This window comes from Dendrobates tinctorius, unplaced genomic scaffold (genome assembly GCF_039654945.1).
Source record: "Dendrobates tinctorius isolate UK_male_01 unplaced genomic scaffold, ASM3965494v1 ptg000173l, whole genome shotgun sequence".
NCBI classification, from domain to species: Eukaryota; Metazoa; Chordata; class Amphibia; order Anura; family Dendrobatidae; genus Dendrobates; species Dendrobates tinctorius.
In genome coordinates, this window is record NW_027361840.1 from 2,366,540 (window position 1) to 2,381,671 (window position 15,132).

Consider the following 15,132-nt stretch of genomic DNA (forward strand, 5'->3'; position numbering starts at 1 on the left):
GGGGTAAGGCAAGCTCCCAGCAGGAGAGCATATCCTGCCACAGGCACGCCTGCCCTGCCTCTGCTCTGGAGACAGGGACTTCCTGTCAGCTTGGAGGCTGCTGGCTCAGTCCCCTAAATTAACCCTATCTTTCCCTACTCCAAACACATCTATATATTACATGGTACACTGGTAACACATTAAAACATGGCAAACACAGCACATGCATTAATATACATAGCAAACATTACAGTACAACACGCATAAATGACCACATACAGGGAAGGAGAGAGGGAAGGCAGGGGAGCGTGTCTGCCACCTCCTTACACCAGGACTGTGCTTCTTGAATAGAGTTAGATAGATTTGGGGTTGTTAGAAGTGTGCATTGCTGCCAAGGAGTGATCCACAGCTGGAAGAGAAGAGACTGGAGTGAGGAATAGTGAGATCGTAAAGAGAGCTACTGAGAGACCTTCCTGAAGGCGATATCAGATGAGACGCCGAGTTACTAGAAACCTGAGAGCTTGCTAGTGCCAAATGTGATGGACCTAAGGAGGACTGAGAGCGTGGGACCAGTGGGGGTTCCGAGTGGTAGATCCAGAACGTCTATAGTGGTAGGACGTAGAACAGATGGGTGAGTAGCAAGAAACTCGCTCATCAGGACTGCGGCCTAGAAGCTGGGTTATGGTGACATACAGGCGAAACGATAAGCTGCAGAGCCCTGAAGTAGCCAACAGAGGAAGGATACAGTGTGAAAGAACCCTGCTTAAGGCTGTGCACCCGCTATCCCTTGTACATATCAAGTTCAGTAAATTCCCCATGTTTGAACAGATGTCTCCTGTATTATGGTAATCTGTGGAACTTGTGGTCCTGGCCAGCCAACACCATGTGCTAAAGGCGACCTACATGGGCGCAAGGCCCACACAACAGCAGCGCAAATGCAGAGACTGGTGGCAGGCTGGGGCGGAGGATAGCGTGCTGTGGGTATTTAGGAGATGTGGCTGGTAGGCGGCGGAGGTGTGCTGTACTCACAGGAATGGGGGGTGACCCGCTTCTTGACATCCACAGGCAAGAGACAGAGGCAGGAAATGTATTCAACAGGGTTTGCTTTTATTGGCCGCCCTTACGACGACCAGCACCATATATGACAGATGGTTTACACTGTTTTACCACTGCAGACAGGCCCGGGCACCTTCACTTGTTCACTTTCTCCATCAGGCGTACTTCGTGGCTCTATCCACCGTGGCTGCCCTAGGCCAATCCACCACGGCGTTTCACCCTACAAAGTCCACCGTACACCAGACCCTCACAGGCCGTCTCTGCCTGTGACCAATGTGCTGTAGGGTCACCCCCCCGTTACCGTTTTCTGCCGTCAGAAAGTCTCTGAGGGGTCTCCTCTGTGTGACAGACCCTGCTTCTTTGTGAGCTCCCCTGGCTGACTGAAGCTTCTAGAAGCTCACCTCAGTATTTATCCAGTCAGTCCAGGTAGCCCCGCCCTCTGTCACCTGACAGTCACCTTCGCCCAATCAGAGTCACCTTGACCTCTGGCAGTTATGTAACCCTCATATGACAGTTACATAACCATTGCCGTCGGTGCTCTCCAGTGACCTCTGATGGCGGACTGCCACATGACACCTGCTGTCAATCACTCTGTCTCCTATTACAGACAGAACCGTACCCAGCTCAACCTCCCCACACTGACACCCCGCCGGGATCCACGCTTTCATGTGGCACGCCGAGATGTGACTGCTAGATATATATATTTTGTTTATTAATTGATTTGCGACTTCTTACAAGATGAAATTCTCCAAAGAAAATGTCACGATAATTCTTAGAAAAAATGTAGTGCTTTATTGGATTGTCCACCAAAAAGCATCATTGCAGTCAAATAGAAAATACGTGAAATAGAAAGAAATTGTTCATTTGTCGATAATTAGCTCATTAGATTAGTTGAAATTCACCCATCTTTTCCTGGATTCTGAATGGATATTTTTGTCTGTCCATGTCTATATCATGGCTCCAGATGTTGCAGAAATAGCAGGTGTCAAGCCTTTAGAAGCACATGTCAGCTGTGGCATGTAGACCCTGTAATGAATGAAGAGAAGAGCCCGCTCTGTGTCTCATGTGGTTTATGCAGTTGTGTGAAAAAGTGTTCACCCCCTTCCTGTCTTGGGGTCATACTTGATTCCGAGCTTTCCTTTTCCCCCCACATTCGATCACTGGCTCGCTCTTGTCATCTGCACCTCAAAAACATTTCTAGAATTCGACCTTTTCTTACTTTTGACTCAGCAAAAACTCTTACTGTTTCTCTTATTCATTCTCGTCTGGACTATTGTAACTCTCTTCTAATCGGTCTCCCTCTTACCAAACTCTCCCCTCTCCAATCTGTCTTGAATGCTGCAGCCAGGATCATATTCCTCACCAATCGTTACACCGATGCCTCTACCTTGTGCCAGTCATTACACTGGCTACCCATCCACTCCAGAATTCAGTATAAACTTATTACCCTCACCCACAAAGCCCTCCATAGCTCAGCACCACCCTACATCTCCTCCCTTGTTTCAGTATACCACCCTACCCGCGCCCTCCGTTCTGCTGATGACCTGAGGTTAGCATCCTCAATAGTCAGAACCTCCCACTCCCGTCTCCAAGACTTTACACGTGCCGCGCCAATTCTTTGGAATGCACTTCCCAGGTCAATACGATTAGTCCCCAATCCCCACAATTTTAAGCGTGTCCTGAAAACGCATTTATTCAGACTGGCCTATCGCCTCAACACATTAACCTAACCTATCCCTGTGTGGCACAGCCAAAAGTTTTACCATAACCAGGTTCCCAGCATCATGTTCCCACATGCTTTATGCCTCCATTAGCCCTCTGTGTCTGTACTGTTACTTAACATTATGGCTGGTCCATACAATCAGGGCAACTGTTACCACCCACCTTTCGTGTCTCCCTCTTTCCTCATAGACTGTAAGCTTGCGAGCAGGGCCCTCACTCCTCTTGTTATTTGTTATAATCTACTGTATGTGATTATTGTTATGCTGTAATGTCTATTGTCTGTACAAATCCCCTCTGAAATGTAAAGTGCTGCGGAATATGTCGGCGCTATAAAAATAAAATTTATTATTATTATTATTATTATTATTATTCCTGATTTCCGATTCTTTTGCAAGTTTGTGACACTTAAATGCTTCAGATCACCGAGCAAATGTTAATATTTAATAATAAAGCCCTTCATTTAAAAACTGCATTCTGTGATTATTTGTCTTATTTTTGGCTAATATTTATATTTGTTCGATCTAAAAAGTGTGAGAAACATGCAAAAGAATAGGAAATCAGGAAGGGGACAAACATTTTTTCATACCACTCTACACCAGGATGGGGGCATATATCAGGTTTGGAGGATATATACCAGCATCAGGAACATGTACCGGGATGGGGAACATGTACCAAGATAAGGAACATATACCGGGATGGGGAACATGTACCAAGATAAGGAACATATACCGGGATGGGGAACATGTACCAAGATAAGGAACATATACCGGGATGGGGAACATGTACCAAGATAAGGAACATATACCGGGATGGGGAACATGTACCAAGATAAGGAACATATACCGGGATGGGGAACATGTACCAAGATAAGGAACATATACCGGGATGGGGAACATGTACCAAGATAAGGAACATATACCGGGATGGGGGACATATACCAAGATAAGGAACATATACCGGGATGGGGAACATGTACCAAGATAAGGAACATATACCGGGATGGGGAACATATACCAAGATAAGGAACATATACCGGGATGGGGGACATATACCAAGATAAGGAACATATACCGGGATGGGGAACATGTACCAAGATAAGGAACATATACCGGGATGGGGAACATGTACCAAGATAAGGAACATATACCGGGATGGGGGACATATACCAAGATAAGGAACATATACCGGGATGGGGGACATATACCAAGATAAGGAACATATACCGGGATGGGGGACATATACCAAGATAAGGAACATATACCGGGATGGGGAACATGTACCAAGATAAGGAACATATACCGGGAGGGGGAACATATACCAAGATAAGGAACATATACCGGGATGGGGGACATATACCAAGATAAGGAACATATACCGGGATGGGGAATATGTACCAAGATAAGGAACATATACCGGGATGGGGAACATATACCAAGATAAGCAACATATACCGGGATGGGGAACATGTACCAAGATAAGGAACATATACCGGGATGGGGAACATGTACCAAGATAAGGAACATATACCGGGATGGGGAACATGTACCGGGATGGGGAACATATACCGGGTTGGGGAACATGTACCAAGATAAGGAACATGTACCGGGATGGGGAACATGTACCAAGATAAGGAACATATACCGGGAGGGGGAACATATACCAAGATAAGGAACATATACCGGGATGGGGAACATGTACCAAGATAAGGAACATATACCGGGATGGGGAACATGTACCAAGATAAGGAACATATACCGGGATGGGGAACATGTACCGGGATGGGGAACATATACCGGATTGGGGAACATGTACCAAGATAAGGAACATGTACCGGGATGGGGAACATGTACCAAGATAAGGAACATATACCGGGAGGGGGAACATATACCAAGATAAGGTACATATACCGGGATGGGGAACATGTACCAAGATAAGGAACATGTACCGGGATGGGGGACATATACCAAGATAAGGAACATATACCGGGATGGGGAACATGTACCAAGATAAGGAACATATACCGGGATGGGGAACATGTACCAAGATAAGGAACATATACCGGGAGGGGGAACATATACCAAGATAAGGTACATATACCGGGATGGGGAACATGTACCAAGATAAGGAACATGTATCGGGATGGGGAACATATACCAAGATAAGGAACATATACCGGGATGGGGAACATGTACCAAGATAAGGAACATATACCGGGATGGGGAACATGTACCAAGATAAGGAACATATACCGGGATGGGGAACATGTACCAAGATAAGGAACATATACCGGGATGGGGAACATGTACCAAGATAAGGAACATATACCGGGATGGGGGACATGTACCAAGATAAGGAACATATACCGGGATGGGGAACAAGTACCAAGATAAGGAACATATACCGGGATGGGGAACATATACCAAGATAAGGAACATATACCGGGATGGGGGACATGTACCAAGATAAGGAACATATACCGGGATGGGGAACATGTACCAAGATAAGGAACATATACCGGGATGGGGAACATGTACCAAGATAAGGAACATATACCGGGATGGGGAACATGTACCAAGATAAGGAACATATACCGGGATGGGGAACATGTACCAAGATAAGGAACATATACCGGGATGGGGACATGTACCAAGATAAGGAACATATACCGGGATGGGGAACATGTACCAAGATAAGGAACATATACCGGGATGGGGAACATGTACCAAGATAAGGAACATATACCATGATGGGGAACATGTACCAAGATAAGGAACATATACCGGGATGGGGAACATGTACCAAGATAAGGAACATATACCGGGATGGGGGACATATATCAGGATGAGGGTTACATATCAGGATGAGGCACATATACCGGGATGGAGGACATACACTACCGTTCAAAAGTTTGGGGTCACCCAGACAATTTTGTGCTTTCCATGAAATCTCATACTTTTATTAATCACATGAGTTGCCAAATGAATGTGAAATCTCGTCCAGACATTGACAAGGTTCGAAAAAAAGATTTTTATCTGAAATAATAATTTTCTCCTTCACACTTTGCTCTCGGCACAGAATGCTCCTTGGCAGCAATTCCAGCATTGCAGACCTTTGGCATTCTAGCAGTTAATTTGCTGAGGTAATCTGGAGACATTTCCCCCCATGCTTCCAGAAGCCCCTCCCACTTGTCGGTTTGGTTTGATGGGCACTTTTTGCGTACCATACGGTCAAGCTGCTCCCACAGCAGCTCAATGGGGATGAGATCTGGTGACTGCGCTGGCCGCTCCATTACAGACAGAATACCAGCTGCCGCTTCTTCCCTACATAGTTCTTGCATAATTTGGAGGTGTGCTTTGGGTCATTGTCGTGTTGTAGGATGAAATTGGCTCCAATCAGGCGCTGTCCACAGGGTATGGCATGGCGCTGCAAAATGGAGTGATAGCCTTCCTTATTCAAAATCCCTTTTACCTTGAACAAATCTCCCACTTCACCAGCACCAAAGCAACCCCAGACCATCACATTACCTCCACCATGCTTGACAGATGGCGTCAGGCACTCTTCCAGCATCTTTTCAGTTGTTCTGCATCTCACAATTGTTCTTCTGTGTGATCCAAACACTTCAAACTTGGATTCGTCTGTCCATAACACTTTTTTCCAATCTTCCTCTGTCCAATGCCTGTGTTCTTTTGCCCATATTAATCTTTTCCTTTAATTAGCCAGTCTCAGATATGGCTTTTTCTTTGCCACTCTGCCCTGAAGGCCAGCATCCTAGAGTCGCCTCTTCACTGTAGACATTGACACTGGCGTTTTGCTTGTACTATTTAATGAAGCTTCTCTTTCTACTCTGGTTAGAGCCTGTTTGTGCTCTCCTCTGAAGGGAGTAGTACACACCGTTGTAGGAAATCTTCAGTTTCTTGGCAATTTCTCACATGGAATAGCCTTTATTTCTCAGAACAAGAATAGACTGTCGAGTTTCACATGAAAGTTCTTTTTTTCTGGCCATTTGGAGACTTTAATGGAACCAACAAATGTAATGCTCCAGATTCTCAAATAGCTCAAAGGAAGTTCAGGTTTATAGCTTCTCTAATCAGCCAAACTGTTTACAGCTGTGCTAACATACTTGTACGAGGGTTTTCAAGGGTATTCTAACCATCCATTAGCCTTCTTACACAGTTAGCAAACACAAAGTACCATAAGAACAATGGAGTGATGGTTGTTGGAAATGGGCCTCTATACACCTATGAAGATATTGCATTACAAACCAGACGTTTGCATCTAGAATATTCATTTACCACATTAACAATGTATAGAGTGTATTTCTGGATCATTTAATGTTAGCTTCATTGGAAAAAACTGTGCTTTTCTTTCAAAAATAAGGACATTTCTAAGTGACCCTAAACTTTTGAATGGTAGTGTATACCAAGATGGGAAACATATACCAGGATGGGGGACATATATCAGGATGGGAAACATATACCAGGATGGGGAACATATACCAGGATGAGGGCCATATGTTAGGATGGGGGTCACATACCAGGATGATGCATATATACCAGAATGGGGGTCACATATACCAGGATAAGGAAAATATTCCAGGATGGGGGTCACATACCAGGATGAAGCACATATATCAGAATGGGGGACATATACCAAGATGGGAAACATATACTAGAATGGGGGATATATACTAGGATGGGGGCCATATACCAGGATGTGGGTAACATACCAGAATGGGGGTCACATACCAGGATAAGGAACATATGCCAGGATGAGAAACAAATACCAGGATGGGGAACATATTCCAGGATGGGGGATATATACCAGGATGGTGGACATATACCAGGATGGGAAACATTCCAGGATGGGGGCCAGACACCAGGATGGGGGTCACATACCAGGATGAGGAACATATACCAGGATGAGGGACATATACCAGGATGGGAAGCATATACCAGTATAAGGAACATATACCAGGATGGGAAACATATTCCAGGATGGGGGTCACATACCAGGATGAGGAACATATACCAGGAGAGGGGCCATATACAAGGATGGGAAACATTTCAGGATGGGGGCCATATGCCAGGATGGGGGTCACATACCAGGATGAGGAACATATATCAGGATGGGGGACATATACCAGGATGGGGGACATATATCAGGATGGGATTCACATACCAGGATGAGGGCCATATACCAGGATGGGGGCCATATACCAGTATGGGAAACATTTCAGGATGAGGGTCACATACCAGGATGAGGAACATATACCAGGATGGGGGAAATATACCAGTATAATATTTAAATTTATTTTGTGATCTGAAACATTTAAGTATGAAAATCTTGGCAAAACAACAGGAAATAAGGAAGGGGCAAACAATTTTTCAGGGGCGTAACTACCACGGTTGCAGCAGTCGCCACTGCGACCAGGCCCGGGGAGAGTCAGGGGCACGGCAGGTCAGACCATATCTCCCAACCGTCCCCATTCTTGCCGGACAGTCCCATTTTTTAACCCCCCGCATTCCGCCCGGGACTCTATTCTTCCTGCACTGCCCCGCCAGGCTCCCCCCACATGCACCCCATCCTCGCCCTCCCAGATAGACCCACCGCAGCCCCCCACAGCCTGCAATGATGTCGTAGGCTGTTCTGTGGCTATGCGCACAGGACCTGTGATGAGGTCACAGGAGGGGAGGAGTCAGGGGTCACATAATCAGGAGCCTCTGTGTATGCAGGACTCTGCTGTGCTGGTTGTCATGGATGAGGGGAAGTTTCTGTGTGGGGTCAAGAGGGGTTTGCAGGGTGGATGTAGCAGAGATGTGTGTGTACAAGGTGTACGGAGCGGAGCCATGTGTGTACGAGGTGTATGGAGCAGAGCGGTGCGTGTATGAGGTGTATGGAGCGGAGCCGCGTGTGTACAAGGTGTACGGAGCGGAGCCGCGTGTGTACGAGGTGTACGGAGCGGAGCCGCGTGTGTACGAGGTGTACGGAGCGGAGCCGCCTGTGTACGAGGTGTGCGGAGTGGAGCGTATGTGCACAAGGTGTAGGGAGAGGAGCCACGTGTGTACGAGGTGCGGAGCGGAGCCGTGTGTGTATGAGGTGTATGGAGAGGAGCCGCGTGTGTACGAAGCGGAGCCGCGTGTGTACGAGGTGTGCGGAGTGGAGTGTGTGTGCACAAGGTGTAGGGAGAGGAGCCGTATGTGTACAAAGTGCACGGAGCGGAGCCGTGTGTGTATGAGGTGTTAGGAGAGGAGCCGCGTGTGTACGAGGTGTACGGAGAGGAGCCGAGTGTGTACGAGGTGTACGGAGAGGAGCCGCGTGTGTACGAGGTGTACGGAGAGGAGCCGCGTGTGTACGAGGTGTACGGAGAGGAGCCGCGTGTGTACGAGGTGTACGGAGAGGAGCCGTGTGTGTACGAGGTGTACGGAGAGGAGCCGCGTGTGTACGAGGTGTACGGAGAGGAGCCGCGTGTGTACGAGGTGTACGGAGAGGAGCCGTGTGTGTATGAGGTGTACGGAGAGGAGCCGCGTGTGTACGAGGTGTACGGAGAGGAGCCGTGTGTGTACGAGGTGTACGGAGAGGAGCCGCGTGTGTACGAGGTGTACGGAGAGGAGCCGCGTGTGTACGAGGTGTACGGAGAGGAGCCGTGTGTGTACGAGGTGTACGGAGAGGAGCCGCGTGTGTACGAGGTGTACGGAGAGGAGCCGCGTGTGTACGAGGTGTACGGAGAGGAGCCGTGTGTGTATGAGGTATATGGAGAGGAGCCGCGTGTGTAAGAGGGGGACGGAGCGGAGATGTGCGTGTATTTTGGCATGGGGGGGCCCATTTGAAAGTTTGCATCGGGGCCCATTACTTTGTAGTTACGCCACTGCACACCACCGTATATATGTCTCACATAGCACCTGTTTCTATATATGGTGCTACTATCTGTCCATGTTAGTGTACAAGAATAACCTAAATGTCATGTCAGCAAATATACGCAGTGCTGAGCTAGTAGAAAATGAATAACGTAATGAATATTTAACGGTGAAAAGAGAAAACAAGTGTTTCACCCGCAGCTGCCGCCCCAGGCCCCATTACACCTACCAGCTTCATCCTAAATCTAAATCTTTTGCCCAGAATTGGGGATAGGGAGTCTTCACCAGGTCTGAGACCAGCCTTTGCTTGTGGCACGTTCCCCTTTGTAACTGGACTTTAATGCATTTAGCTTTGGATTCTATTGTGTCCCTCCCTATTCTACTTTTACCAGCTTGCAATGGGACATGTGGATCCAAGAGGTCCTTTCAGTTGTTTTTGCTGTAGTGGGAGAGGTTACTGGGACTTGGCATGGACCTTCCCATCGGAGTTGATACTAGTGCTTTCCTTTTATAACTTTTATCAGCACCCAATCTCCTGGCTTCACTGTGGTGCGTTCGGTGAGTTGTTCTCCTGGAATATTTGGAACAGAAACTTCTTTCATATTTAGCATTTTCACTATGTAATTAGCTTAAGTAAAATCAGCTTTTTTATCTGATCTGTTAAATTCCTTTAAGGCCTCATGCTCACTTGCGATGAAATCGGACGAATTCAATAGGATAAAAAAAAAATCGGATTTAATTCATACCAATGTTAATCTATGATGGTGCCTTCATCTGCTTTTTTTTTCCAGCTCGGTTCGGATCAAGATCGGATTGGAAAAAAAAATTGCAGCATTCTGCAATTGTACTCGCAAATCGGATCGCATCCCGCAATAGAAGTCAATGGGTGCGATAAAAATTTTTTACGATACATGGCGCGAGTGCTGTGTGATTTTTTTATCACACCCATTGACTTCTATTGCGAGATGTGATTCGATTTTTGCTGACAATCAAAGCATGCTGTAATTTTTTTCCAGCCCGATCTTGATCCGATCTGGAAAACAAAACGCAGATAAAGACACCATCATAGATTAACATTGGCCCGAATTCAATTCCATTTTTTATTCGATTGAATTTGTCCAATTTCATCGCAAGTGAGCATGAGGCCTTACTCCTGGTGTTCACCTCTTTCTGGAGTATTGGTTGCATGATTGAAATGAGCAAATTAATTTGCAAAACCCGGGACCTTCAGCAATGTCAGACGTTTGTGGCTGCTGGATGGGAACCATTCAAATCACCATTTACCTGCCGGCAGTTGTGATTCCTCATTTGATTTGTTGCCCTGGCATGCAATCATGTATTCTTCACACCGCAGTGATAACGTCATCCAAGGACTACAAATCAAAAGAGGATCTAGGGTTTCAGCCGGTATTACGTGATTGGCAGAGTTCCTGCCTGGTGTCCACAGACTACAGATGTGGCCTCTGGACCAGGGTCCTGCGAAATGACAGCACAATTATCTTCTCAAGAACGGAGGTATAATGCGCCTTAGGCCGGGGTCACACTAGCGTACAATACGGACAAGTGCTATGCGAGAAAAGATCACAGCACTCGGACCAGTGTTAATCTATGGGGCAGCTCCCATCACCGTTTATTTTCTCGGGCGTATTCGACGTGCGTGCTGCGATTTTACGCGTATATCGTCCGTGACTCTCCAATGTAAGTCTATGGGTGCGAGAAAAACTCGGACACCACACCGACCATCTGTGTATCTTGTAACGAATACGCGCACATTTTTCTCATTTCAACCCATTGAGCCATTAAATTAAATGGGGAAAAGCAGTGAGAAATGTAAAGCCATACGGATACATAGGTGCAAGAAAATCGCATCATCGCTTTGGAAACGCATTACACATGGATCACCATACGGAGAACACTCCTGCGACCCTCGGCAGGGAGACTTGGACCGATTTTCCATACGGCAAGTGTGACCCCGGCCTTACAAACATATTTCTACCTTGTAAAGAATCAAGGTCTACATCTACATTCCCCGTCACACTCTACTGTGTTGCGGAGTGCGCTGCCCTTGCCCTTCCGCTTGTGACATGTGAGCATTGTGCAGCCAGTGTCTGATCAATGCAGCCCATAGTTCGACATGTATCGACAGGTATCAATCTGATGGTAGGTTCCCTTTATTAACAATTTGCTACCTATCTTGCAATTTACACAGAATTTCTTAAATTAATTGTGTACTATTTATATATATATAAATATAATTTTTGAGGTTACATTATTCTCAAAAACTAACATCAATTTAATTCTTGGCAGATGAGTGCACCAGGAACTTTGAAGGACATCTGATTTTGTCGTATTGTAAAGCAGATGATTGCAGTATTACACGAGATACATATGAAGACCATGCTGGCGCCTCCGATATACCCTCAGCACCTCACAGCAAAGATCTGATTTCTGGTCTCTGTAAAGAAATGTTATCACCAAATTCATCACAGATTATAAAGCAAAATAAAAGTCACAGAAGAAATGTGGAAGATCAGAGAGGTCTTACAATTCAGAAGCCATTTTCATGTTCAGAATGTGGGAAATGTTTTGCACATAAATCAACTCTTAATAGTCACGAGAAAAGTCACACAGGAGAGAAGCCATATTCATGTTCAGAATGTGGGAAATGTTTTGCACAGAAATCACAGCTTAATTATCATGAGAGATTTCACACAGGACAGAAGCCATATTCATGTTCAGAATGTGGGAAATGTTTTGCACAGAAATCACAGCTTAATTATCATGAGAAATTTCACACAGGAGAGAAGCCATATTCATGTTCAGAATGTGGGAAATGTTTTGCACATAAATCACAGCTTAATTATCACGAGAAATTTCACACAGGAGAGAAGCCATATTCATGTTCAGAATGTGGGAAATGTTTTGCACATAAATCACAGCTTAATTATCACGAGAAATTTCACACAGGACAGAAGTCATATTCATGTTCAGAATGTGGGAAATGTTTTGCACATAAATCACAGCTTAATTATCACGAGAAATTTCACACAGGAGAGAAGCCATATTCATGTTCAGAATGTGGGAAATGTTTTGCACAAAAATCACATCTTAATAGTCACGAGAAAATTCATACAGGAGAGAAGCCATATTCATGTTCAGAATGTGGGAAATGTTTTGCACATAAATCACAGCTTAATTATCACGTGAAATTTCACACAGGAGAGAAGCCATATTCATGTTCAGAATGTGGGAAATGTTTTGCACATAAATCACAGCTTAATTATCACGAGAAATTTCACACAGGAGAGAAGCCATATTCATGTTCAGAATGTGGGAAATGTTTTGCACATAAATCACAGCTTAATTATCACGAGAAATTTCACACAGGAGAGAAGCCATATTCATGTTCAGAATGTGGGAAATGTTTTGCACATAAATCACAGCTTAATTATCACGAGAAATTTCACACAGGACAGAAGTCATATTCATGTTCAGAATGTGGGAAATGTTTTGCACATAAATCACAGCTTAATTATCACGAGAAATTTCACACAGGAGAGAAGCCATATTCATGTTCAGAATGTGGGAAATGTTTTGCACATAAATCACAGCTTAATTATCACGAGAAATTTCACACAGGAGAGAAGCCATATTCATGTTCAGAATGGTGGAAATGTTTTGCACATAAATCACAGCTTAATTATCACGAGAAATTTCACACAGGACAGAAGTCATATTCATGTTCAGAATGTGGGAAATGTTTTGCACAAAAATCACATCTTAATAGTCACGAGAAAATTCATACAGGAGAGAAGCCATATTCATGTTCAGAATGTGGGAAATGTTTTGCACATAAATCACATCTTAATTATCACGAGAAATTTCACACAGGAGAGAAGCCATATTCATGTTCAGAATGTGGGAAATGTTTTGCACATAAATCACTTCTTAATCGTCATGAGAAAATTCATACAGGAGAGAAGCCATATTCATGTTCAGAATGTGGGAAATGTTTTGCACATAAATCAACTCTTAATAGTCACGAGAAAAGTCACACAGGAGAGAAGCCATATTCATGTTCAGAATGTGGGAAATGTTTTGCACATAAATCAGAGCTTAATTATCATGAGAAAATTCACACAGGAGAGAAGCCATATTCATGTTCAGAATGTGGGAAATGTTTTGCACAGAAATCACATCTTAATTATCATGAGAGATTTCACACAGGACAGAAGCCATATTCATGTTCAGAATGTGGGAAATGTTTTGCAGATAAACCACATCTTAATAGTCACGAGAAAATTCATACAGGAGAGAAGCCATATTCATGTTCAGAATGTGGGAAATGTTTTGCACATAAATCACAGCTTAATTATCACGAGAAATTTCACACAGGAGAGAAGCCATATTCATGTTCAGAATGTGGGAAATGTTTTGCACATAAATCACAGCTTAATTATCACGAGATACTTCACACAGGAGAGAAGCCATATTCATAGTATGATTGTAAATGTGATGCTCTATTTTGAGAACTGCTGAGCTAATTCACGAGTGCATGTACAGCGGTGTACAAACTCAATAGACAGACTACAGGTCTCTACACCACTGTGCAGGAGCGCTCCTGCATTGTTGTCTGACCAATCGGTGAGGATCTCAGGGTCTGGATCACCTATGAACAACAATGCTTTAAAAACATGCCAAGGAAATATAAATATTTAGCTACAATTTAATGCTTGGCTATGAAACAAAAAACATTACTGGTTAGTACAAAGATTATATGTAATGACCAAATAGTCTCAAGGATACAATAAAGAAAACAATAAAACATGTCGTATTCTGTATTTTCCTACTATAAATCCTTCATGAATATTCAATATACGACTATATTTTATTGAATCTTATCATGTGCTCTCCTGATGCTTGGGTAGACTAAAACCATCCCCCCAAAAATCATATATTTCTCAGACATGGGCCAATATTATTTGCACAATTTGTGCTTGAGCATAAAGAGGCTGCCCTGAACTCAGGCGGTTTAAAGGGTTACAGTAGGGTCTGTCCTAGGGTCAACCTCTCCATGCAGGAGTAGTGAGAAGATGGTCACTCGCTCCCTCCTGCCCCTTAGAACTGTGAGTGGATGACAGCATGAGACCTCGGTTATTTCCTTTCATACCCTTGTTTTATATATAGTTTATGTAGAAAGTATGAATATACAGACAATCACATGCAATAAGAATGAAGAAAGGTGCCCTCGGGATTTAGCTGCTGGGACTTCAGTACCCGCACAACCACGGACTCCGGCGTCCAGTCTCCAGCACTTGGCCCTGGAGTGAGCTTATCTACAGCTTCACTCCTCAAGTTCTTCCTTACTTCCTCTCTCCTCTCTGTCTCCCTCAGACTGTCTCTTGCAGTCTCTCTGCTACTGACTGACTAGCCCCGCCTCCAGGCCAGAACGTATAGGGAAGCTTCCCTGAAACCAGGTTTTGAGCTCCCCCTTCTTCTGGTCTGAAGTCAGGAAAAGTGT

General features: G+C 44.7%; 1 protein-coding gene across 1 annotated transcript in view; it reads left to right on the top strand.

Moving 5' to 3' along the window:
- The window catches only part of LOC141053928 (uncharacterized), a 37,010-nt gene extending 22,440 nt beyond the window's left edge, over positions 1 to 14,570 (top strand). Inside the window, exon 2 of the mRNA XM_073551098.1 lies at positions 11,919 to 14,570. Coding sequence (XP_073407199.1) covers positions 11,919 to 14,110 — 2,192 coding nt within the window. The 3' untranslated portion in view covers positions 14,111 to 14,570. The remainder of the gene's footprint in view (positions 1 to 11,918) is intronic.
- The last annotated feature ends 562 nt before the right edge of the window (positions 14,571 to 15,132 follow it).